Source organism: Vipera berus, assembly GCF_964194415.1.
Source record: "Vipera berus genome assembly, chromosome: 13".
Classification (NCBI taxonomy): domain Eukaryota; kingdom Metazoa; phylum Chordata; class Lepidosauria; order Squamata; family Viperidae; genus Vipera; species Vipera berus.
Window position 1 is genome coordinate 15,107,173 of NC_138216.1, and position 24,240 is coordinate 15,131,412.

The 24,240-nt window shown below is 41.2% G+C and overlaps 2 protein-coding genes across 8 annotated transcripts in view; one reads left to right on the forward strand and one right to left on the reverse strand.

Annotated features, from left to right (window-relative positions):
• Positions 1 to 513: 513 nt before the first annotated feature.
• On the reverse strand, positions 514 to 14,053 carry TMEM114 (transmembrane protein 114; the record flags this gene model as incomplete). Its single annotated transcript, XM_081337976.1, has 3 exons — positions 514 to 746; positions 3,333 to 3,470; positions 13,912 to 14,053. The coding sequence occupies 3 exons, from the start codon at positions 14,051 to 14,053 to the stop codon at positions 514 to 516; spliced, it is 513 nt and encodes a 170-aa protein (XP_081194102.1).
• A 5,007-nt stretch (positions 14,054 to 19,060) lies between these two features.
• The window catches only part of METTL22 (methyltransferase 22, Kin17 lysine), a 29,819-nt gene continuing 24,639 nt past the window's right edge, over positions 19,061 to 24,240 (forward strand). For 3 of the 7 annotated variants that reach the window (XR_014027834.1, XM_081338555.1, XM_081338560.1), the window contains exons 1-2: positions 19,062 to 19,122; positions 23,955 to 24,105. Coding sequence is in view for 6 of the 7 variants with exons in the window: in XM_081338555.1 (XP_081194681.1) it covers positions 24,000 to 24,105 (106 nt within the window). In the remaining variant the exon portion in view is untranslated. The other 4 variants (XM_081338556.1, XM_081338559.1, XM_081338558.1 and 1 more) reach the window with 4 other exon arrangements.

Sequence of the window (24,240 nt, forward strand, 5' to 3'; positions counted from 1 at the left end):
AACTGCAGTTTGTCCAGAATCTAAACTCCTGATAATCTCAGCATCTCAGATCTTTGTTTCATTTTCTCTCCTTTAAAATTGAAGGAAGGAAGAAAAGAAAGAAACCTCTAGCCCTTAGAAAAACTATCTACTGAAGCCTCAGAAGTTAGAATGGTTGATGGGCAAGATTTCTAAAATTTAAGGGTGAAAGGCTGATTCTTCTTTAACCCTTATCTGCAACTCTAACTGGCAACACCAAAGTTACAGTGAATAATTTTAAAAGGGGGAAGGATAAATTAGACAAAATAAAGATATCATATGAATTTGTTCAACGAAGCATTGCTTTTCTATATATTTGAAGATACAGAGTTTTTCTTTGCTTATTTTACATGCACTCGCAGCTCTGCACAAATCCTAGTAGAAGCAGTAGCAAAAGCCCCTGAAGCGTGACTTCAACTTAGCTCAAAGCAGCGATGAGAAAGAGACAGAGGCCAGGGATGGAAGAAGCTGTGAAGAGGACGACCTCTGACACCCTCAAATGAAATTGTCCCATCGTCGTTTCTGGCCCACCATCTTGGCCATGAGAACGAATGCCAAACCAGTGAGAATTTCAGAAGCGATGGAGACCCAGGCAAAGGCCAAAGACCAGCCAAACTGGATGTTGAGATTTTCCCAGAGATTCTTCCTCCCCAGAAAAGATGCAACTTCCTTGAAGATGGCAGCGGAATAAGCGATGTAGATGCTGACCCCAAGGAGGGTAGCAAGAGCTAAAAAGGACACAAACAGAGTCAGAGGAATCCCCTTTCAGAACACTCTCCATAAGGGTCTAGGACAACTCATCTCGGCCATCTCGCTACAGCCAACTTGCCATGGGACCACTTGCCGTGGGACAATCCACGTGGGATAACAATGCGATAAATGCAGTGGTAGAATTGAAATATGTGATCAACTGGTTCTCTGTGTGGATGCTGCTTCCAGAAGTCCATTCTGGGCCTGGGCAACAAAAAATTAGCTACCGGTTCTGCCAAAGTGGTGTGAACTGGCCAAATCCCACCACTGAATAAATGTTATCTGCCACTGTTTCTTCTACATTATTTCCATTTTTGTCAATAAAAATAATGCCAGAGAAACAGTGGGAGATAATATTTGTCATGTTGAGTTATCCCGCATGGAATTTTCCCACAGCAAATTGTCCCGTGGCAAGTTGGCCATGGCGAGTTGGACACAGTGAGTTGTCCCATTCCACTCTGTAAACCACCAGGCAGATTCTGAGGACTAGAAGGAATTTGGTCATTGTAGCAATGAGTGCATGAGTACAGGTAGTCCTCACTTACCAACTGTTTGAAGTTATGATGTATCCTCCCCTTCCTAAACACCCAATTCAGGAGTGCTGATGGCAGCACACACACACACACACACACAGAGGCACACCAATGGTACCGAATGGGACAACTTGGTGTGGCCAACTTGCCATAGCCAACTTGTCATGGCCATCTCGCCATTGCCAACTAACCACAACCAAGTCTTCACAGCCAACTCTCCAGGGGACAATTCAACAATTCAATTTAAGTCTTTAAAATACTTTTAAAAATATTTTATTTTTTGTCATTCACATTTCATTTTGTCCCTCTTTTGGCATCCTTTCTTTAATTGTTCTATCCCACCATTTCTTTGATATTAGTGTCACTCTTTTGCTGCAGCAAGTTGTCGTGCAGTGAAGTGGCCGCAACAAAATTGACTGTGGGGAGTTAGCCATGCCGAATTGACTGCATCAAATTGTCCTAGACCAGAGGTGGGGAACTTTGGCCTTTTTATGACTTGTGGACTTCAACTCCCAGAATTTCTGAGCCAGCCCACAGCCCACAGGAGTTGAAGCCCACAAGTCATAAAGGGGCCACCTCTGCCCTAGACCCTCCGTGGTCCTATTTCCGCATTTCAGGCACTTGGCAAGATTTATAGCCAGTTCAGCATTCTACAACCACAGGATACAATTTATGACTTTCTTGCCAGAAATCAGCCTTTTCAATTTCCAGCAAAAAACATCCATAGGAATACACTTAACTGTAAGAGTGACAACTTAGTATGAACATGTCCTGTTGTTTTTGTTGCATATACTTGCATTTTTGTATTAGTTTTATATATTTGACATAGTCAAATGACATTCCAAAGAAATCACTAAGATTAAAAAGCAGTGATTTTCATGAGCTCACAAAAGCTTATGCTTTTTAACCAAATGTGTTGACCAAGAAAAGGGTCTATCAGAATTTGGATTCCTTCCTCTAGAAAAATCCATTGCATTTTTCTGCCCAGAGACCTGATTGAGACATTTGAACAGCCACCTGATGGCCAGACTCTAAGTCTGCTCCAGATGCTGCTTTTTGGACCCTCAAATCATAGAACACAGAAACATAGAATAACAGGGTTGGAAGGAACCTTGGAGGGCTTCTAGTCAACTCCCTGCTCAAGCAAGAGACTATATTATTCTGGAGAAATGGCTATCCAGACACTTCTTGAAAACCTATGTGATGGAACACCCACAACTTTCAAAGGCAAGCCATTCCATTGATTGTCATTTCTCCTTATTATAGGTTGGATTGCTCTTTCATGATTTTCCATTCAATACTTCTTATCCTGAGCTCAGGTGCTTTGGAGAATAAGTTGACCTCCTCTTCTCTGTGTCAGCTACTCAAGTCCAGAAGACTGCTATCATGTCACCCTGGATTCTTTTCTTCATTAGACTAGACATACTTAGCTCCCTCAATTGTTCATCATAAGGTTTAGCTGTCAGACCCCTTATCATTTTAGTTGCTCTTCTCTGCCCTCTTTTGGGGTCTCAACATCTTTTTTGTATCATGGTGATCAGAACTGGATGCAGGATTCTAAATGCAGTATAAAGTGGTACTAACACTTCACCTGATATCACTTTATCTCAGGGACACTTTGACCACATACTCTCAAGAATGAAACTTGGGCAGCTATGTGCCTCTTCGTTTCAACTTGTTATTAGAGTAAGGGGAGGGGAGAGGTGTTGCTTTAGAATGGGTTAGATGGAGAAACAAAACCTCTGTGATTCTGCTTAAGACCATGAGAGCCTGAAACCTTTCCAAGGACACTGCAGCAGGTGTGGAGAGGAAGCAGATGGTTCCCATAACAAATTGGACATTTGTTTACATAGACTATGTGAGAGAGTGAGGATGTGGCTGGAGAAATTATAGTTCTATCAACTGGTATATGGGAACCTCAGTTTTGCTTCGACATTACCATGCTGTGTATTCAATAAAAAGTAAGATTTTTGGAAACGGAATTAACTTGGAATTTTTATTTGGATTCTTGAGCCGGATGATGACACATACCTCCTAGAAGAAAGAGCACTCCGGTGAACAGCAGAAGGCAGAAGGCTTGGGTGAAGATGCTAAGGATACCCGCCATTCCTCCAAAGACTATGAAGATGAGGCTTAGAGGCAACAGGATCACAAATGCCCCATGCAGGTCTGGAAGGAGAGAGAGGGAATCACTCACTTCTGGAGCCACTTCCTATTGCAATCCAGCCATAATACATTTAGCTGCAAATGCCACAATTTCTTCTCTTTTGCCCTTGATTCATTTTCTCTGTATCCCCCCTTCTCTGAATATTTCAACTGAAAAGCTTTAGGATAAGCAGCTCAATTTGATTGGTAAAATGCCCTACCCAGGATTGTAGAAGTAACATGGCTTCTTTACATTAAAATCCATGGCTCAGTGGAAATTGTGTGTTTGGGGGGACACTTCAGGGGCTCAGAGAAAACCTGATTAAGAATGGCATGAATCTGTTCCAAAAAGACTTTTGGGATTCACAAAACACTTAATGAAATCAGAGACTTTGTATTGGATTCACACATAAATCTAATTGAATTTAATTGTGGTTGGTAGGTTAGTTGATGGGTTGGGTTTGGGGCTGTATATTGTATGAATCAAGACTGTTGCATCAATAAGCCCAGAATCCAGGTGGCCCAGCTGAAGCTCACTGTTCAAACACAGCCATTATCACACAGAATGCAGAGTAGAATGATTTCTTGACTTTTTATTTGAAAGCTAGGAAAGTCTAGAGTAGTCTGACTGCCAGCAGTTGCTAGTTCATTTAGTTCACACTGTCGTGCTATCCAGGGTGCACCAGGAGGAAGTGAACTAGCTTCACACAAACATGGAGTCTGCTGGGACTCTCTGTATAAATGGGACATAGTATCCTCCCCTCAGTGTAACTGCGGTGTCCCATGTCAAACTGTAGATCACACTGTGACCAGTTGTAAGTTGAGAGCATCTACTGGTCCAGTATCTGATTTTCTTAATATAAATGATGCTGCACTTCAGTGGTTAGATGGCCAAGACATTGATATTTGAACATAGATCTTTTTAACATTTATACTAATCTAGTTGAAATGTTAATTTATATTGCTAGTCCATGTATGATATGCCATAAATGCACTTATAGCACACCTGGCAAGGTGCTAGCGTGGCTGCCTCTTTCATTGGGTGTGCATTGGTGTTGCAGACATGCCCACATGAACTAATCCTCTGATTTGGGAAACTCATCTAATGGTGCAGAGGGGGGTAGTAGCAAAGTCATCTGTGCTTCACACAACAGGACTTTAACAACCAGCCAATTGCAGGCTCTTGGGCTCAAATACTGTTTAACTTCAAGATGCTAGATTGCATATCTGCACAAATAAATAAAAAGCAAACTACGATCCCAAATCCTCTGGCTAGGTCTTTCCATCCGAGTAAACACAGGGCTGCATTTAGCCAAGCACCATGGGCAGCAGCTGCTTTTGTTTGCAAGTTCTCCTTGCTGCACCGAGATAATCATTAACCGAGATAATCATTAACCGTTAATGGATAAGTTGATATTCCTCGAAGCTTTCTCCTGTGTCCTAGGAGCCCTCAACATGATGGCTTTTATTGTTGGCTTTGTTCCCATGCAATTGCTTTTCCATTTGTCTTCTCTGACCCATCACCCCAAGGCCATTGTCCTACCAGCTGCCCAAACAGAAGGTTGCCAGGTGCCTCTCCAAAGCTTTGGGCTTCTCTTAGATGTGGTCTTCCAAGAGTGATCAGGACTTATGCTTCCAATTGCTTTATTTCCTTCTGTACCAGCCCCAACACAACCTATGGCAGTTCCTACTACTTCTGAACAGGAATGAAAGGTAGCTGATGCATCCAGAATAACAGAATAACAGAGTTAAAAGGGATCTTGGAGTTCTTCTAGTACAATCTCCTGCTCAAGCAGGAAACCCTACACCATTTCAGACAAACGGTTGTCCAATCTCTTCTTAAAAACTTCCAATGTTGGAGCATCCACAACTTCTGGAGGGAAGCTATTCCCTCCAGGTTAATTGCTCTGTCAGGAAATTTCTCCTTAGTTCTAGGTTGCTTCTCTCCTTGATTAGTTTCCATCTGTTGCTTCTTGACCCCCTCTTCTTTAGATATTAGAACACTACTATCATGTCACCCCTGTCCTTCTTTTCATTAAACCAGACATACATTTTCCCAAAGACCCAGAAAGCACCACTAGAGAAGGAGCAAGACACAGTCTTCTTTGTGTCACGTTGAAAGAAGTACCTGGATGTTCTTCACATGTGTAATCACCCTTGTTTTTCAATGGGTTAGACACAAAGCCCAGAAAAATACCTAGTGTTCATGTATTTACAAGAATGGAAGGGAGAGTTTTACTATGATAAGAACAGCAAACTGATTCATGTTGTACCTCTTTTACAGTTCATGTTGTAGCCCTTTTATAGCATGTCTATAAGCACAAGATGTTGTCCAGAGTGTACTTATCTATCTATCTCTGTCCTGCCTGTTTTCAAATTTTAAGCCCTCACAATAAAACAAATGGAAGTTGTCTGGCTATAAAACAAATGGAAGTTGTCTGGCTCTAAAGCAAAGAATTTTACCAATTGATTAATGGCTGGCCTACTAAAGTAGTCATCTTGTGACTATATAACCTGCTTTTTAGGGCTGTTTGTGGAGAATGTCTATCACCTGCTTTCTGACTTTTCAAAAGACTATCTACCAGAATGACATCATGGCTTAGGGAAAATTGAATGTACTGTCATATAGAAGAGAAATCCCCTTAAAGGCTAGTCTGTAATTTATATTTTGAAGGCTTCTGCCTGAGAATTAAAAGCTGCCTTGCTAATTAAGCAGTTGAAGGATTTCCCCCCACAATTTTGAGTGGGCTCAGGTTTCATAAAGAATAAATTTTCTAACCACATTGTTCTTATTCAACAGAAATTGCTGATCATCATCAGCATCATCCAAATTCCCTTTTTTTAATTGACTTCCAGTGGACATATTTCCATGGAGAGCAGAGACAATGACTGTAGCAAAGACTAAAAAACCCATGACTAGACTGGTTCTTCAAAGTCTCTCTGGATAAGAGAGAGGCTAGATTTCCCAGATTTGCTCCAGACAAGTCCTTATATGGAGTCCACAGGGCAGCAATCTCTGTGGATTTGAATGCCAGGAGACAAAGGAATCAACCATTAAGCCCAGAACCAGTGGTGGAATTCAGCCAGTTCACACCAGTTCAGCAGAACCGGTAGCTAATTTTTTGTTGCCCAGGCCCAGAATGGACTTCTGGAAGCGGCATCCACCGGTTGTTCCCATATTTGAATCCCACCACTGCTCAGAACCATGGAAACACCTTTAAAAGAATGCTCAGTTCACTAATCTAATGGAAGCTGGAAATTTCCTACTTAAACTGTCTTGAGGCTATTCAAAATCTTTGGAACTTGTAGAAAAAATAAAATACAAATTTAAGAACTTAAACAATAAATATTATTTATTTCCCAAATAAATGTATTATTTATTAAAAATAAATAAATTTATTATTAAACAAATGTCAGAAAGATAAATAAGCTTGGGAACCAGGAAAGTTATAAACTAATTAAGGGACCCGATAACATGGAAATATTGAAACTTTTACTGTAAGATTTTGGAACTAATCATATAAAATAAATGGCTTTTGTTGGAACTAGAATTATTTGGTTTGTTGTAAATCATAACAGATTAGAAGTCCCATGATTAAAATTGGACATTACAGGGGATTAAAGATTCAAGAACAAGAAAGAAAACCCCTGTCTTTGGTTTTGATTGGGATTTACAAAATGACACGAAACATATAACATTTGAAATATTAAAGGAGATCTTTAAAAAAAACGGGGGCCAAAAACCAGTCGCATAACATCAACAGTTATCAGTAAGGATGTCTGCTTCTATGGACAGACTATGTTGAAAGGATGTAAATGAAGAAGTGATAGATGTGAAATGAATCTTGCATGATACAGAAATAGTGCAATCAGAAATATTAGTTTTTTAAAAAAGTGTGATTCACCTTCCTCAAGTGTGAATCATTATTGCTGCACTTCAAGGTACTCATATAACAGCTTTATTTCAAGAGCTGTATTGTTTGCCAATTAGCTTCCAGGTGCAATATAAGGTGCTGATTGCCACCATTAACGCCCTTTGTCATTCTCTTCATCTGGCCATCCAATCAGATTAAATCATCATCATCAATCAGATTAAATCATCATCATCAATAAGATCATCTCCTTCCAGGTTTCTCGCATGAGACTTCCACCCAACAGAGCCTTGAAAATGAGTGTCTACAGTGGCTATTATATTTATATTAAAAGGAACAGGCTTCTATTACATAATCATGGCAGCCACTTTGACTTTTTTGATCCCCGCTCATGGAGATCTTTCTTAGAGTTTTCTAACAAGTCTCAAACTGTGTAGCTTCCGCCTTCAAAAAGTTCCAGGTATTCTTCCCAGTAAATAAAACACTGGTGTTGGAGGGCAGAGTTGGTAGACAGTGCTGATTTCCCTGTATGGCAGGTTCTGTCAGAAAATACAACTTAGAAGCTACTTACACAGGACATTCTTACGCGAGGTGGTCATGTTTGCTGTCTTAGATTTGAATGGGTTTACCATAGGGAGGCAAGTCCTATTAACTGCAAGAAAAGGGGAAACCATCAGACATCTGCTAAAGCAATGGTTTTGCTCAACAATTTCCCACAGATTAATCAGCTTAACCTTCGGGTTGATTAACCTGGCAATTAAAACAGAAGCTATGAAATGTAGCCACAGCCACCCAAATGTTCTCTACTTCATTATTAGAAGTATTAGCATGTTGTGTGGATGTGTATTGTCCAAAGTTCTTGCATTTGGTCAGGGCATTTATAAAAGAACCTAGCTGTAATAGTTTGAGAAATGGCATAGTTGAACTTCTGCTGATTTGAACAAGAACTATAGGGCTGGGTTTGCATGATCAGCTTAATGAGATTAGCCCACTTTCTGATATTTCACAGTCTACTGAACCCTAAACAAACATGGTGGTGGGCAGTGTTCAAAAGTGATTGTTTATATTGTACTAGTAAGACCACACTTAGAACACTGAGTCCAGTTTTGGTCACCATGTTTAGGTTTATTTATTGATTAGCCCTTGGGCCATATCAAAGTACAAAGTTCCAGAAACAAATTATTACTAAAATTTGATAAAAGCAATTTCAAATGAAATGGGAATAAAATAAAATGAAATCAGAATAGAATACAATAATTTAAAATATAGATAAAACATGATGATTATATTTCAGTGTTCCCCCTACCCCAATCAGTCCCACATATGCAGACCTCAACTGAACCATTTTCCTTAAGTACTGTGCTGTGTTAAATGTTATTTTCAGATTCTGGCTGGACAAAAGGTTGTTTTGATACGGGGATCCCAATGATACAAAAAATACTGAGACTATAAAAAGTGCACAGAAGAGCAACAAAGATGATAAGGAGTTTGGAGGCTAAACTGTACAATGAACTGTCCCAAATATGCTTTTTCACGAGGCAATTGGACTTACATGTTTTTCCTTTGAAGATGTTTCGCTTCTCATCCAAGAAGCTTCTTCAGCTCTTCAGCTGAAGTCCAGTTGCCTCGTGAAAAAGCATATTTGGGAACTATGATCTGGATGACTGAGAATCTCCACAGACATATACAATGAACATTTAAAGGAGCTAGGTACATGTAGCCTAATGAAGAGAAGGATGGGGGGACATGCTAACTCTATTCCAGTATTTGAAGGGCTGTCACAGAGAAGAGGGGCTCAACCTATTCCCCAAAGTCCCTGAAGGCAGGACAAGAAGCAACGGATGGAAACTAATCAAGGAGAGAAGCAACCTAGAACTAAGAAGAAATTTCCTGACAGTGAGAACAATTAATCAGTGAAATAGCTTGCCTCCAGAAGTTGTGGGTAGTCCCTCACTGGATGTTCTCAAGAAAAGATTGAACAGCCATTTGGGGGGATGTTATAAGGACTCCTGATTTGGGCAGGGGATTGAACTAGAAGACTTCCAAGGTCCCTTTCAGCCCTATGATTCTGTGTTCTATGTTCCTTTGTTGTTGTTAGTTGCGAAGTCGTGTCCGACCCATCGCGACCCCATGGACAACGCTCCTCCAGGCCTTCCTGTCCTCTACCATCTTCTGGAGTCCATTTAGGCTCATGCCTACTGCTTCAGTGACTCCATCCAGCCACCTCATTCTCTGTCGTCCCCTTCTTCTATTGCCCTCAATCTTTCCCAGCATTAGGCTCTTCTCCAGTGACTCCTTCCTTCTCATTAGGTGGCCAAAGTATTTGAGTTTTAGCTTCAGGATCTGGCCTTCTAAAGAGCAGTCAGGGTTGATCTCCTCTAGGACTGACCGGTTTGATCGCCTTGCAGTCCAAGGGACTCGCAGGAGTCTTCTCCAGCACCATAGTTCAAAGGCTTCAATTCTTTGGCGCTCAGCCTTTCTTATGGTCCAGCTTTCACTGCCATACATTGCAACTGGGAAGACCATAGCCTTGACTATACGCACTTTTGTTGACAGGGTGATGTCTCTGCTTTTTAGTGTGCTGTCTAGATTTGCCATGGCTTTTCTCCCAAGGAGCAAGCGTCTTTTAATTTCTTGGCTACAGTCCCCATCTGCAGTGATCTTGGAGCCCAGGAAAATAAAATCTGTCACTACCTCCATTTCTTCCCCATCTATTTGCCAGGAATTGAGAGGGCCGGATGCCATGATCTTGGTTTTCTTAATGTTTAGTTTCAAGCCAACTTTTGCACTCTCCTTCTTCACTCGCAACAAGAGGCTCTTTAGTTCCTCTTCACTTTCTGCCATTAGAGTGGTATCATCTGCATATCTTAGGTTGTTGATGTTTCTTCCGGCAATCTTAATTCCAACTTTTGATTCATCTAGCCCTGCCTTTCTCATGATGTGCTCTGCATATAAGTTAAATAGGCAAGGCGACAGTATACAGCCTTGCCGGACTCCTTTCCCAATTTTGAACCAATCAGTGGTTCCGTGTCCAGTTCTCACTGTTGCTTCTTGGCCCGCATATAGGTTTCTCAAGAGACAAATAAGATGGTCTGGTATGCCCATCTCTTTAAGGATTTGCCACAGTTTGTTATGATCCACACAATCAAAGGCTTTAGCATAGTCAATGAAGCAGAAGTAGATGTTTTTCTGGAACTCTCTAGCTTTCTCCATGATCCAGCGTATGTTAGCAATTTGATCTCTAGTTCCTCTGCCTCTTCGAAATCCTGCCTGTACTTCTGGTAGTTCTCGATCCACATACTGCTGGAGTCTAGCTTGTAGAATTTTGAGCATAACTTTACTAGCATGAGAAATGAGTGCAATGGTGCGATAGTTTGAACATTCTCTGGCACTGCCTTTCTTTGGAATTGGAATGTAAACTGATCTTTTCCAATCTTGTGGCCACTGTTGAGTTTTCCAAATTTGCTGGCAAATTGAGTGTAGCACTTTTACTGCATCGTCTTTTAAGATTTTGAATAGCTCAGCTGGAATACTGTCACCTCCACTAGCTTTGTTGTTGCTCAGCTTTTCTAAGGCCCACTTCACTTCACATTCTAGGATGTCTGGCTCGAGGTCAGTGACCACCTCATTGTGATTATCAGGGATGTTAAGCTCATTCTTGTATAGTTCTTCTTTGTAATTTTGCCACCTCTTCTTAATCTCTTCTGCCTCTGTTAGGTCCCTGCCATTTTGGTCCTTTATCATGCCCATTTTTGCATGAAACGTTCCTTTCATCTCTCCAATTTTCTTGAAAAGATCTCTGGTCCTCCCTATTCTATTGTTTTCTTCTATTTCTTTGCATTGTTCATTTAAGAAGGCATTCTTATCTCTTCTAGCTATTCTTTGGAATTCTGCATTTAATTGGGCGTATCTTTCTTTTTCTCCCTTGCCTTTCGCTTCCCTCCTTTCCTCAGCTATTTGCAAAGCTTCCTCAGAATGCTTTCTTGCATTTCTTTTTCTTTGGGATGGTTTTGGTTGCTACCTGTTGTACAATGTTGCGAACCTCTGTCCATAGTTCTTCAGGCACTCTGTCTATCAGATCTAATTCCTTAAATCTATTTGTCACCTCTACTGTATATTCAACAGGGATATGATTTAATTCATACCTGACTGGCCTAGCGCTTTTCCCTACTTTCTTTAATTTAAGCCTGAACTTTGCAACAAGAAGCTCATGGTCTGAGCCACAGTCAGCTCCTGGTCTTGTTTTTACTGACTGTATAGAGCTTCTCCATCTTTGGCTGCAGAGCATATAGTCAATCTGATTTCTGTGTTGACCGTCTGGTGATGTCCATGTGTAGAGCCGTCTCTTGGGTTGTTGGAAAAGAGTGTTTGCTATGACCATCGTATTCTCTTGACAAAATTCTATCAGCCTGTGCCCTGCTTCATTTTGTACTCCAAGGCCAAACTTGCCTGTTATTCCAGTTATCTTTTGGCTTCCTACTTTAGCATTCCAATCCCCTATAATGATAAGGACATCATTTTTGGGTGTTAGTTCTATAAGGTGCTGTAGGGCTTCATAGAACCGGTCAATTTCATCCTCTTCAGCACCAGTGGTTGGGGCGTAGACTTGGACTACTGTGATATTGAATGGTTTGCCTTGGATTCGAACTGAGATCATTCTGTCATTTTGAGGATTGTATCCCAGTATTGCTTTTCCTACTCTTTTATTGACTATGAAGGCTACTCCATTTCTTCTGAGGGATTCTTGCCCGCAGTAGTATACCTCATGGTCATCTGAATTAAATTCACCCATTCCTGTCCATTTTAGTTCGCTGATACCTAAGATGTCGATGTTTAGTCTTGTCATCTCTTGTTTGACCACGTCCAGCTTTCCTTGATTCATGGACCTTACATTCCAGGTTCCTATGGAGAAAAAATCTTTACAGCATCGGACTTTCCTTTCACCACCAGACATATCCACAGCTGAGCGTCCTTTCGGCTTTGGCCCAGTCGCTTCATTCTTTCTGGCGCTACTAGTACTAGCCCTCTGCTCTTCCCCAGTAGCATATTGGACGCCTTCCGACCTGAGGGGCTCATCTTCCAGCGTCATATCGTTTTGCCTTTTGGTACTGTCCATAGGGTTTTCATGGCAAAGATACTGGAGTGGGTTGCCATTTCCTTCTCCAGTGGATCACGTTTTGTCAGAACTCTCTGCTATGACCTGTCCGTCTTGGGTGGCCCTGCACGGCATAGCTCATAGCTTCATTGAATTACGCAAGCCCCTTCGCCACGACAAGGCAGTAATCCATGAAGGGGTACTATGTTCCTATAACCAATCTAGTCATATGGACCATCTATTGTTCCATCTTTTTAGTTTTAGTACAATATGTTATTTCAATACAGTAATAATGCTATAATGTATTTAATATTCTATTATTGAGGTGCTATAGAATATTGAACATAATGGATATTCTATCATTATTAATTACAGTTTTGGGTATTAATGTTTTCAAGCATTATGATGATTTCTAAATGACATTCTGTAATTTTTAATATAGGAATAAAAAAGGTCTTTTGTAGGTCTGGGTTCTCTACATTCTTCGATTTAACAGACATTAAAAGAAAATAACTCTCCTTTCTCTAAAGCTAAAACTGAGTTTTGCTGTGTTCAACACCTTTGAACATTTCAAAATTGGAATGCCCTTTGTCCGTACAATAATGGTAAAAATAATTCATGAAATATACAGTATTTGCTGCCCATTCAGAGATTCTGGGCCATTAAATAACCCATTCATATAAAATATAAGTGTTCATTTTTCTCATTCACAGTTGCTCAAAATGTCTCATTTAAAATGTAGAAGACATGGCCTTTCAAAATCCTCCACTGAATATGTGAAGACAATGGATGTCTGAATCCTTGCAAGGAAAGTACAGTCCCCTTTAAGTAGCAATAGCTACAAACAGATACTTGGAATAAATTTCTACCTTTAATCTCCTCTAAAGATTTGCAGAGGATTACACAATGAAAGACAAGACATATACACACATTTCCGGGCCACCTTGTCATTAAAGAGGCACCCACTCATCCTCCCTCCCCCCAGGACAAATTCTCCAAAATTCTCTTCTCATTCTAAATAACTTCCATGCTAATTTCTCTTTCATCAGACTAAGTCATAACAATACAGCACTGTTTTTGTTCCTAAGCCTTGACAATATTAGAAAAGCCATGAATTCAGATAAATCTTTTTGAAATGAAACTGTAGTCATGGAACCTGGTAACTGTTAGGCTAAGAAGGGAACAAAATAATGGGTTAGAAGTTTGTGTAAGTTCAGGAGAATTTACACATTTGTATTCTCCTGTGACAAAATGAGACCGGAAGCTTTTAAAGCTTTCTCCTTATCAAAATACAAAAATCTTCTCCTTTCACATTAAAGGTATCCATTAACCACATTGTTGGAACACTTGGGAGTCTAGCCTTGAGAAAAGGTCACTCAGTTAAGCCAATTAAATATGCCAGTTACTTGCAACCCCCCCCCCACCAACTTGCCAGGGAAACCCTGGATGTACTTACATTGGCAGGTCCTCCAGAGTCCTCTATGGGACTTCAAACTACCTGTATGGTTGGTTAACCCCTCCAATCCTGAAGCATCTATTTGGTACCAAAAGTCTGTGGTCAGGGCAGCCACCAGGAAGATGAAACTTAAAACACCCACCAAGACTGCAAACACAGAAACACCGTTCAGTGTAACTTTCATGGTGAGGGTGTTGATCCTTGAGACTGGATGATGTTCTCCACTAGTCCTTAAGAGTAAGTGAACAGAATTGCTGTGTATATGTCTTGCAAGCCCACCTTCTGGAGTTTCTCTGGATGTCCAATGTTCCTGTCTGCAGCGTTTCCTTAGTTTTATCAGTGTGTAATCCTATTGATAGTTTGATCATTTGCTAGTAGGTATAGTCATGGATGTAAACTGAATTCTGCCCCTTTTCTTTATTTACTCTTCCCTTTGTGGTAGCTGATGCCCAGTTACTTTGGGAAAAGGGGAGGGTGTTGACTAGCACTGTCCCTCACATTTCATCCAGTTGTCATGTGATTAAGTAAATACGTAAGATACTCAGAGCTAATATTTCCTCTTATTTTGTTGAAATGCCAAACAAGCTCCCTAGTAGACATCAGGTCTTCTATTTTCCCCAGACATAGTGACATTGAAGGAAACCCAGAGGAGAGCAGCAATTCTCAGAACCATGGACAGCTCCTTAGGAGTGAATCACGTGGATCTTTGGATAGTAAAAGAGCAGGTCTTCCCCCAGAAAATCCTGATTTTTAACTCTAGGAGGCATTTAGAGAACCCAGTAATTGTCCTCCCCCATGCATTCTTCACCATACATGCTCAAGAGAATCTTTGGGGTAATTCTTATAAATATCCACTTGTGTCCTGAAAAAGCCAACCCCATACACTTTGTGCATTCCAAGAAGTGGTATGCAATTCCAATTCTCTAAAGAAAAATAGCCACAGTGGGTGCTGATTGTATACATGAGCCAGTCTTTAGAGTTCAATTAGCTTCTCTAAAAGGTCAATAGATTCAAGCTGCTTCTACTGACTTCATCATCTTGAGCTAAGGAGATCCATTCTCGTCTGCTGTTAAATCAGGATGGCTTCGTGAACTTTTGTTCTATTTTCTCTCTTTTTTTACGGTAGAACATACTGAAAGGTGGTTGAGTTTCTGAGGTACGGTGAATCTTTTGTGACTATGTCTACAACTGGGTTGGTAGGAGGAAGCTTAATCTGGTGGAATGTTAGAGTGACCATCTACTTTAATTCCTTGTAATATATAAAGCAAAAAAAAACCTTTCTGAATGGTCCAGAATTAAAGATGGGTATTGTGCTTGTTGTAAGTTGTAAGGAGAAAAAAATTCTACTAACTGATAAGATTGTTTTGGAACACTTTTCTAATTTATTACCTAAAAATGATATTTGCATGGAGTTCTTATGGTATTAACATTTCAGATTTCTATTTTCCACATATCTTGAGAACAAAGAATTGGCCAATCTGTGAGATTTAGATTCTGGGCAACCAGTTTTCAGCACTTTCTCATTTTGTAAAATATGAGTTGTTCTTCCCACCCAACACCTTACAGGAAAACTATTCCTGATGTCACTTTTATGCTTAGCTGTAAAAGGTTCTGTTGGACTTAATCTTTCAGATTTTGAAGAACCAGAATCCACAATGAAGGGAAGCATAAATAAACACATTTTGAAGCTATATGATCTTCATTGCATTGAATAAACCATGACTCCATTTTGGATCCTGACAAATTGGCAGTTGTTTATTTATATTCACTATTTCTATACCACCACAGCTATACATCTCTAGGTGGTTCACAATAGAATCATAAAATAATAACTACAACAAACATAAATATTTTAATAATTTTTATACCAGGTTTTCTCAATCATTCATCATATGGTTAGCCTCCAGGTCCCTTATCATCTTTCCTGGTCTTCTCTGCACTTTTTCTAGGATCTCAACATCTTTTTTGAATCATGGTGACCAGAACTGGATGCAGTGTTCAACAACAGCAATCAAAATTTCATCCATGCAACCCTATTAACAAGGGTTCTAAGAGATAAGCAGTGAATTTGCAATAGTGATAGTAACAAGTGTTACAAGTCACTATAAGAAAAAGGAGCTACTTGTGAAAAATACCACAACAAGAAAACTTTGCTATGTAGAAAAGAAAAATAACCACTTGCAAAAGGAAAGAAAGAAAGAAAGAAAGAAAGAAAGAAAGAAAGAAAGAAAGAAAGAAAGAAAGAAAGGAAGGAAGGAAGGAAGGAAGGAAGGAAGGAAGGAAGGAAGGAAGGAAGGAAGGAAGGAAGGAAGGAAGGAAGGAAGGAAGAGTATTCACAGTTGAGTAACCATTTATATTAAATGTAACTGAGCTCCATATTCTTGAGGTTGGTGGTCTTTATTAGTAAAACTAATACTGGTAGCCCTCAACTTGGGACTGTTCAAATTTATGATTTATAACCAAGTTTCAAGATTTCAATATCGCTGCCCCACCACGGTCATATTATTGCATTTTACATGCTTAGTAACCAGCCTGCATTTATGGCCATTTGCAGTGGCCTTCAGAGTCATATGACCATGATTTATGATAGGTTTGCTGGAAACTTAGTTTCTGGCAAAATCTGACCTATAGCAAACTATGGGTACACTTAACAACTGCCACAAGGTAGGTCATAAAAATGGGTCCAACTATATGGCGATCCACTTTATGACTGTCATGACTTACGACTGCAATTGTCAGGCTCAATTACAGACCGAAGTTGAGGACTAGTTGTAAACTAGCTGAATCCAGAGGTTCTAGATCAGGGGTGTCAAACTCAAAATGTCACATGACGTGTCACGATGTATCACGACTTTTTTTCATTGCCGGCAATGGGATGGGTGCAGTTTCAGCATGATGCATCTGGCCTGCGGGCCGACAGTTTGACACCCCTGTTCTAGATGCTGTACAACAACAGGATATAAAGGAGAATATAATAAAAATGAATATTGCAAGCAACAAATAAGTTAATCATCAAAGATTTTGCACAAAAATCAGGTTTTATCTATTCTCAATTACCAGGGTGGTATATAACCATGGAAGGGGATAGCAAATTCTGACAAGATCCACTGATTGCCAATAGGGCTTTATCAAATGGTTTTGTAACATTTGAGACTACAAGAGAAGACATTACATAAAAGCAATTACAAATAAACAGCCAGCACAAGTACAATTTATCTCAAGATAAGAAGAAAATTAAATACAATCAGTCAGTACAATCTTCTAGCACTCTAAGCAAATAGAAAAAAGCATAGATAATCATATTACACAGAACACATGAGGAAGGAAGGTGAAATAGAGATGCAGCTTAATAAAAGATTGGAAAATGAGAAGATCAGTATGATAGGTTTACAAAAGAAATGGGAACATCTGAGCGCAGGGCAGGATCAAACCAAGGCCTCCACAGAAGATAACAATTCTGAGAATAGAACAGGGGTGAGCAATTAATTCCCAAGAGGCCACATGCAAAACTGGAAGTGTTATGCGCTGAATCAATAGAGCCGCTGCCGCCACAAGCCAGACAAAAACAGCTAAAGGGTGGGATGTGGCTTATAGGCCATTGAATGCCCAGGTCTGATATAGAATTATAGGACTGGGACCTCAGAGATCTTCTAGTCCAACCCCCTACTTAAAGGACGAGGCTTACACCAGCCTAGTCAAATGTCTGTCCAGTCTATTTTTGAAAATCTCCAGGTATGGAGCACCCACAACTCCAGGAGACAAGCTATTCCACTGATTAATTGTTCTCACTGTCAGGAAATGTCTCCTTATTTCTAGATTTGATCTCACTTTAAAGATGCTCCACCTGTTACTTCTTGTCCTGCTCTCTTGTACTTTGGAGAATAAATCCATCCCCTCTTCTCTGTGATAGCCACTCAAGTACTAGAAGACAGTTATCATGTCCCCCCCATCAGACTAAATCACTTTCAAATCATAAGAGATGCCCCTTGTTTTGGAATATAATATAATTATATTATATTACCCAGAAATGAAACTTTAATATTTTTTCTGGTATCTAATACATGTTTCACCCCTCAAAATATGTTTATATTCCCATCTACTGCAGAATATGGAGTATTTCTTTTTTTAAAAAGTTCTTGCAACTTTGCAAAAACGAACACATCTCCAGCACTCACTTTTGTGAGCCACAGTGAACCTCATCATTTGAGGAAATAAGCTAATAAATAGAATGGCATCCTATTAAATACATTAATTTTTAAGATTCCCTAGAACTTTTTGGTTATTTTTCAGGATTCCTTCTGCAGGCCAGGACAAAGAACTCTAAGTGGCTAGTTTAGAGCGTATTAAACTACAATGCAGTTGACTAACTTGTCTGTATGTTGCGTGGTCTGTTTCCTCTGCTATGCGAACAAGACTAGCTGGGCATATTTTTTTTTAATCCCATTTATATCCCGCCCTTCTCCGAAGACTCAGGGCAGCTTACAATTTAAGCACAAACCAATGTGCTTAGCAATAGCCTTCATTCTATGTATATGCCTGCTTATTAGGGCTTTTTGCCCCCCCCCCCAGCGGCATTATTACAAAGTCAGCTTATTGCTCCCAACAATCTGGGTCCTCATTTTACCTACCTCGGAAGGATGGAAGGCTGAGTCAACCTTGAGCCTGGTGGGATGCGAACCTGCACTAATTGCAGGCAGCTATATATTATATTTATATATATTCAGTATACTATAGCTGAGTTAGCCATGGAATTATGTATTGTGAAATGTTTTAATAAAATATCAAAGTTGTAAGGGACCTTGAAGGTCTTCTAGTCCAACCTCCCACTCAAACATAAAATGGCTGCCTAGTCTCTTCTTAAAAAACCTCCAGTGATGGAGCATTACAACTTCTGACCTATTGGACTTTTAATTGCAGCTAATGTAAACTGCCACAATTTAAATCCCTGAAATATCAAAATGAGAGACCCTAAGTACCACCATTTTGTTCAAGGGGGGGAACCAGCATTCCCGTCCAGTCTATAGCGTAGGTTGCCATAGCAACCCTAAAGCGCGGGAGGAGGACGATCCTTTCAGTGCGGAGTACAACAGCCCCGCCCTCTAAGGTACCCTCGTCAACGATTGGTCAGTTCGCGCGAGGGGCGGGGCGCTACAAAAGCATAAACCGGAAGTCGGAAACAGGAAGCAGCTGGGAGGGGACCAACGATATAAAAATGGTGGCTTTGCGTTTCGCGTCTCTGCAGCGCGGGAGGAGGTGAGTGGAGACGGAGCGGAAAGGGAGTTCGCGAGCTGTTTGTTCCGCTCCCTCCACGCGCAAAAGTGCTTGCGCTGGACTGCGGGAAGCAACCGTGAGGAGGGGAGTAATAGAAATGATTGCCTCTGCGCGCTTGCAGCGTGCCAGGCGCCCCTTCTCATTGGAAGGAGGGACTGAAAGTTGAAAAGGCAGGGAAAGAAAGTGGAATTCTGGGAGAATTCTTAAGAGACACGAAGTAAGGATGAATTTGTAAAAAAAGCCACGTTGGTTTAACTGTCCCCCAAAGCAGTAACATAACGGAATTGGAAGGGACCTTGGAGGTCATCTAGTCCAACCGCCTGATCAAGCAGGAAAGTCTATACCATTTCAGACAAGTGGCTGTCCAGTCTCTTCTTGGAAACTTCCAGTGATGAAGCACCTCCAACTTTGGGAGGCAAGCAGTCCCACTGGTTAATTGTTCTCACTGTCAGGAAGCTTCTTAATTCTGGGTTGCTTCTCTCCTTGATTAGTCTCCATTTGTATAGCCCTGTGACCTTGCTGGCTTTAGGATTAGGATTTATTAAATTTATAGGCCGCCCTTCTCCCTAAGGACTCAGGGCGGCTCACAACTGCAGGAACTGGATATAACTAGTCTAAAGAAAAGAAGGACTAGGGAGGACATGATAGCAGTGTTCCACTATTTGAAAGGCTGCCATGAGGAAGAGAGGGTCAACTTATTTTCCAAAGCACCAGAAAGCAAGACAAGAAACAACAGATGGAAACTAAATCAAGGAGAGACGCAACCTGGAACTAAGGAGAAACTTCCTGACGGAACAATTGACCAGTGGAATGGCTGACCTTCAGAAGTTGTGGGTGTGTCATCACTAGAGGCTTTTAAGAAGAAACTGGACAGCCATTTATCAGAAATAGTATAGGTCTCCTGTGGGAGCAAGGGGTTGGACTAGATGCCCTCCAAGGTCCCTTCTGACTCTTAGTATGTTACTGCCTTCCTTGTGTGCCGTTCCCTCCTCCCCCAGCAGGTTGATGTAGAAATGCACTACCTGATTCCCTGTACTTCATGCTGCTCCAGGTTCATCTGCCCTCTGGTTCATCATTGTGTTTGGCACTCATCTAAAAGAGTGTCTCTGCCCATGTGCAGATTTTTTTCTAGCTCCCCATCATATGTAAGTACATATTTGCCAAGGAAATGAGACATTTTACAATGGAGAGAAAAGCCATACTTCTGTTATGCAAGGCTAATCTTACCCTTTTATAAATGTACTTGGGAAAGATTGCATTGTAGAAATGTACTTCCACAACAGACTTAATTTGATTATTGAATTAACGGGGGGGGGGGCAGGGTAATCTAGGAAGGCATACATCAGGGGTCTTCAAACTTGGCCTTTTTATGACTTGTGGACTTCAGCTCCCAGAATTCCTCATTGATGGATTGCAAATGGCAAGCCACAAAAACAAGGCATTGTCAAAATTTAGCTTTATATGCTTGTAGTTACTAAGTTTTAATTTGGTTTAGTGTTAGACTTTGGTTTATTTAAATTAAAACCTTATGACCTAACTTGCTATATTTGTTAGACTGCTTTGTCTTGGGCATTGTGTAGTAAAGCTTTAAGTTATGTTCAGCCTAGCAGTTGTTATAGTCTAGCAGTACTTGAAAATAACATGTTGCTTTCTAGATACAAATACTTATATTGTAAATATCTACTTCAAAACATGCGTTTGGGATGCTTACATTAGAAGGAATCTTATTTTTAATCATTGTGTAAATTTTTTCCTAATATTTGATTAATTTTCTTATGCGGAAAGTAATAAAATATTTTGCTCTTCAAGTGTGAATAATAGCCCTTAAGTATGTATGTATGTATGTGAAGAGAACTCAGAAATTAGCAAGTTATCTTCATGTGTTTAGTCAAACTTAAAGCTGTTACTACAATTATTAGTCCTAAAAACTTCCTCTAAAGTACAAGTGTTGTTTACATTTATTTATTTATTTATTTATTATTGGGACTTATATGCCGCCCTATCTCCCAAAGGACTCAGGGCAGCTAACAACAAAAACGTACAATAAATACAGAAGTTAAATAAAAATTAAAATTAAAGGCCCCTGTAGAATAAATAAAAATTAAAATTAAAATAAATTAAAAATTAAGAGTTAAAAATTAAAAACATAATTAAAATCCCTGTCAGTCCAGGTCAGCCAGGTGGAAAAGGAGTGTTTTGAGGCTGCGGCGAAAGGACCGGAGATCCGGGGCCATCCGAAGCTCAGGGGGGAGCTGGTTCCATAGGGCTGGCACTCCCACAGAGAAGGCTCTCCCCCTGGGGGTCGCCAGCCGACATTGTCTAGCCGACGGTACCCTGAGAAGGCCTTCTCTGTGTGAGCGTCCTGGGCGATGGGAAGTCGTTCCCGGCAGCAGATGGTCCTGCAAGTATCCCAGGCCTAAGCCATGTAGGGCTTTAAAGGTAAGTACCAGCACCTTAAATCTCACCCGGAGGACAACCGGTAACCAATGCAGCTCACGCAGGAGGGGTGTAATATGGGAGTATCGGGGTGCTCCCATCACTACTCGCGCGGCCGCACTCTGCACCAGCTGAAGCCTCCGGGTGGTCTTCAAGGGCAGCCCCATGTAGAGAGCATTGCAGTAATCTATACGGGATTTAACGAGTGCGTGGGTGACTGTACGTAGGGCATCTCGGTCCAGAAAGGGGCGCAACTGGCATACCAGGCGAACCTGGGCAAATGTCCCCCTAGCCACGACTCCAATATGATCTTCAAAACTGAGTTGTGAATCCAGGAGGACGCCTAGATTGTGTGCTCTATCAACGGGAGGTAACATCTGTCCTCCTATAACCAAAGATGGAACCTCTTGGACTAAATGAGATGCCGGCACGTAAAGCCACTCAGTCTTGGCCGGGTTGAGCCGGAGCCTGTTCTTTCCCATCCAAATCTGTACCGCTTCCAGGCAACGGGACATCACATCGAGGGCATCACTGGGTTGGTTCGGGGTGGAGATGAAAAGCTGGGTATCATCAGCATATTGATGATACCCCACCCCGAAGCCACGGATGATCTCTCCCAGCGGCCTCATATAGTTGTTGAAGAGGAGAGGCAAGAGTACCGACCCCTGAGGCACCCCACAGCTAAGGGGCCTAGGGGTTGACCTCTGCCCCCCTGCCAACACCATCTGCGAACGGTCCGAAAGGTAGGAGGAGAACCACCGCAAAACGGTGCCTCCCACTCCCAGCCCCTCAAGATGACGCAGCAAGATACCGTGGTCGATGGTATCAAAAGCTGCTGAGAGATCTAATAGGACCAGGACAGAGGAATAACCCCTATCTCAGGCCCGCCAGAGATCATTCACCAGCGTGACCAATGCCGTCTCCGTGCTATACCCGGGCCTGAAACCCGATTGGTACGGATCCAGATACTCAGTTTCCTCCAGGACCAAAGGGAGCTGCCGTGCCACCACGCTCTCAACAACCTTCGCAAGAAAGCGAAGGTTGGAGACAGGACGAAAGTTATTTAAAATAGCTGGATCCAATGCAGGTTTCTTAAGGAGGGGCCTTACCACCGCCTCTTTCAAGGCGTCAGGGAAGTACCCTTCACTCAGTGATTGATAACTGCTAGGAGCCAGCCTCGTGTAACCTCCCGAGACGCATAGACCAGCCAGGAGGGACACTGGTCCAACAGACATGTGGCGGCACTTAATTTCCCCATGATCCTGTCCACTTCATCCGGAGTCACAGGATCAAACTCTTCCCAAATGTTCTCGGCCAGACCTACCATTTTCCTCTCGTCAGATACTGCCCAGTCAGAGTCCAGACCAGCCCTAATCTGAGCAATTTTGTCCACCAGATATTTACTAAATTCCTCGGCCCGTCCTCGTCAGGGGTCCTCTCCCGTCCCTTGATTTAAAAGGGAGCGGGTCACCCTAAACAGGGCGGCCGGGCGGTTATCTGCGGACGCAATGAGGGTGGTGAAGTAAGCACGCTTTGCCACCTCCATTGCCACAAGATAAGATCTAGAGAAGGATCTTAACTGTGTTCGGTCAGACTCGGACCGACTGGTTTTCCAAATGCTCTCTAGGCCCCTTCTCCGGCGTTTCATCTCCCGCAGGTCCTTGGAGAACCAAGGAGCAAGCCAGGACCTGCGCTATCTAATGGAACACTGCATGAAAAGTAAGGGCCAATAAGAATCCAAGGTAAATAAAATGGATTAATAGTTATATTCATACAAATTCAACAGAGTTCAAAAAGGACTTCAAAGGATTTTTTGTGCACTGTGCTCCTTCCTAATCTATGTAGAAACTACCTTATTACACACTTCTTCATATACAATACTATTTCTTCTACAGCAAGACTGGCTTTGAAGTATGGCACACAAATTTTATTAATAGCATGAATAAAATAGCAAGAAGTCAGTTTTATTTTTATTTTTTTTAACCATGCAGGCTGAATCCTATCTGCTGTTAAATTCTGCTGAACTCTTTGGAGCCTACTCCCAAGTAAATAAGTAGAGGATTACAATCTGAACTATATACTTTCCACACAAGGCTGTATTACTTTGTGGAATATATACACAACAGTGCTGCTGTACCTTCAAAGTAATGTTAATATAAAAATGTGTGAAGCACGGATAGGCCTCAACTTAAACCATTTATTTAATGACCATTTGAAGTTACAGTGGCACTGAAAAAAAATGACATATGTCTGTTTTTCATGCTTACAACCATTGCAGCATCAAGCTGATGGGATGCACACATGTTGGATTTTATAGGCAGATGTGAAATATTTCAACCTTTTTTGTGTCAATAGGATGTTGCTTTTTGTAATTATAGATGATCCAGTCCCAGCACATTTAGTTGGAGAAGGTGAGAGAGACTATGGATGAAACAGTATTTCAAAGTGATACAGTACTTTCTGATATTCACCTCCACACTGCAAACAGAAGGCATTTTATGGTGAGACTGAATGCTGTTGGCCAGCCAGGTAATATAACAGTTAATGCCACCCATAAGGAGTGGATGCTGTTGATTGAGAGAGAATAAGAGTGACTGAACTCACAGAGCTTGCAGTGCTTTTGACTTGCTCATATTGTGCAAACCCAACTAGCTACAGTTCTCA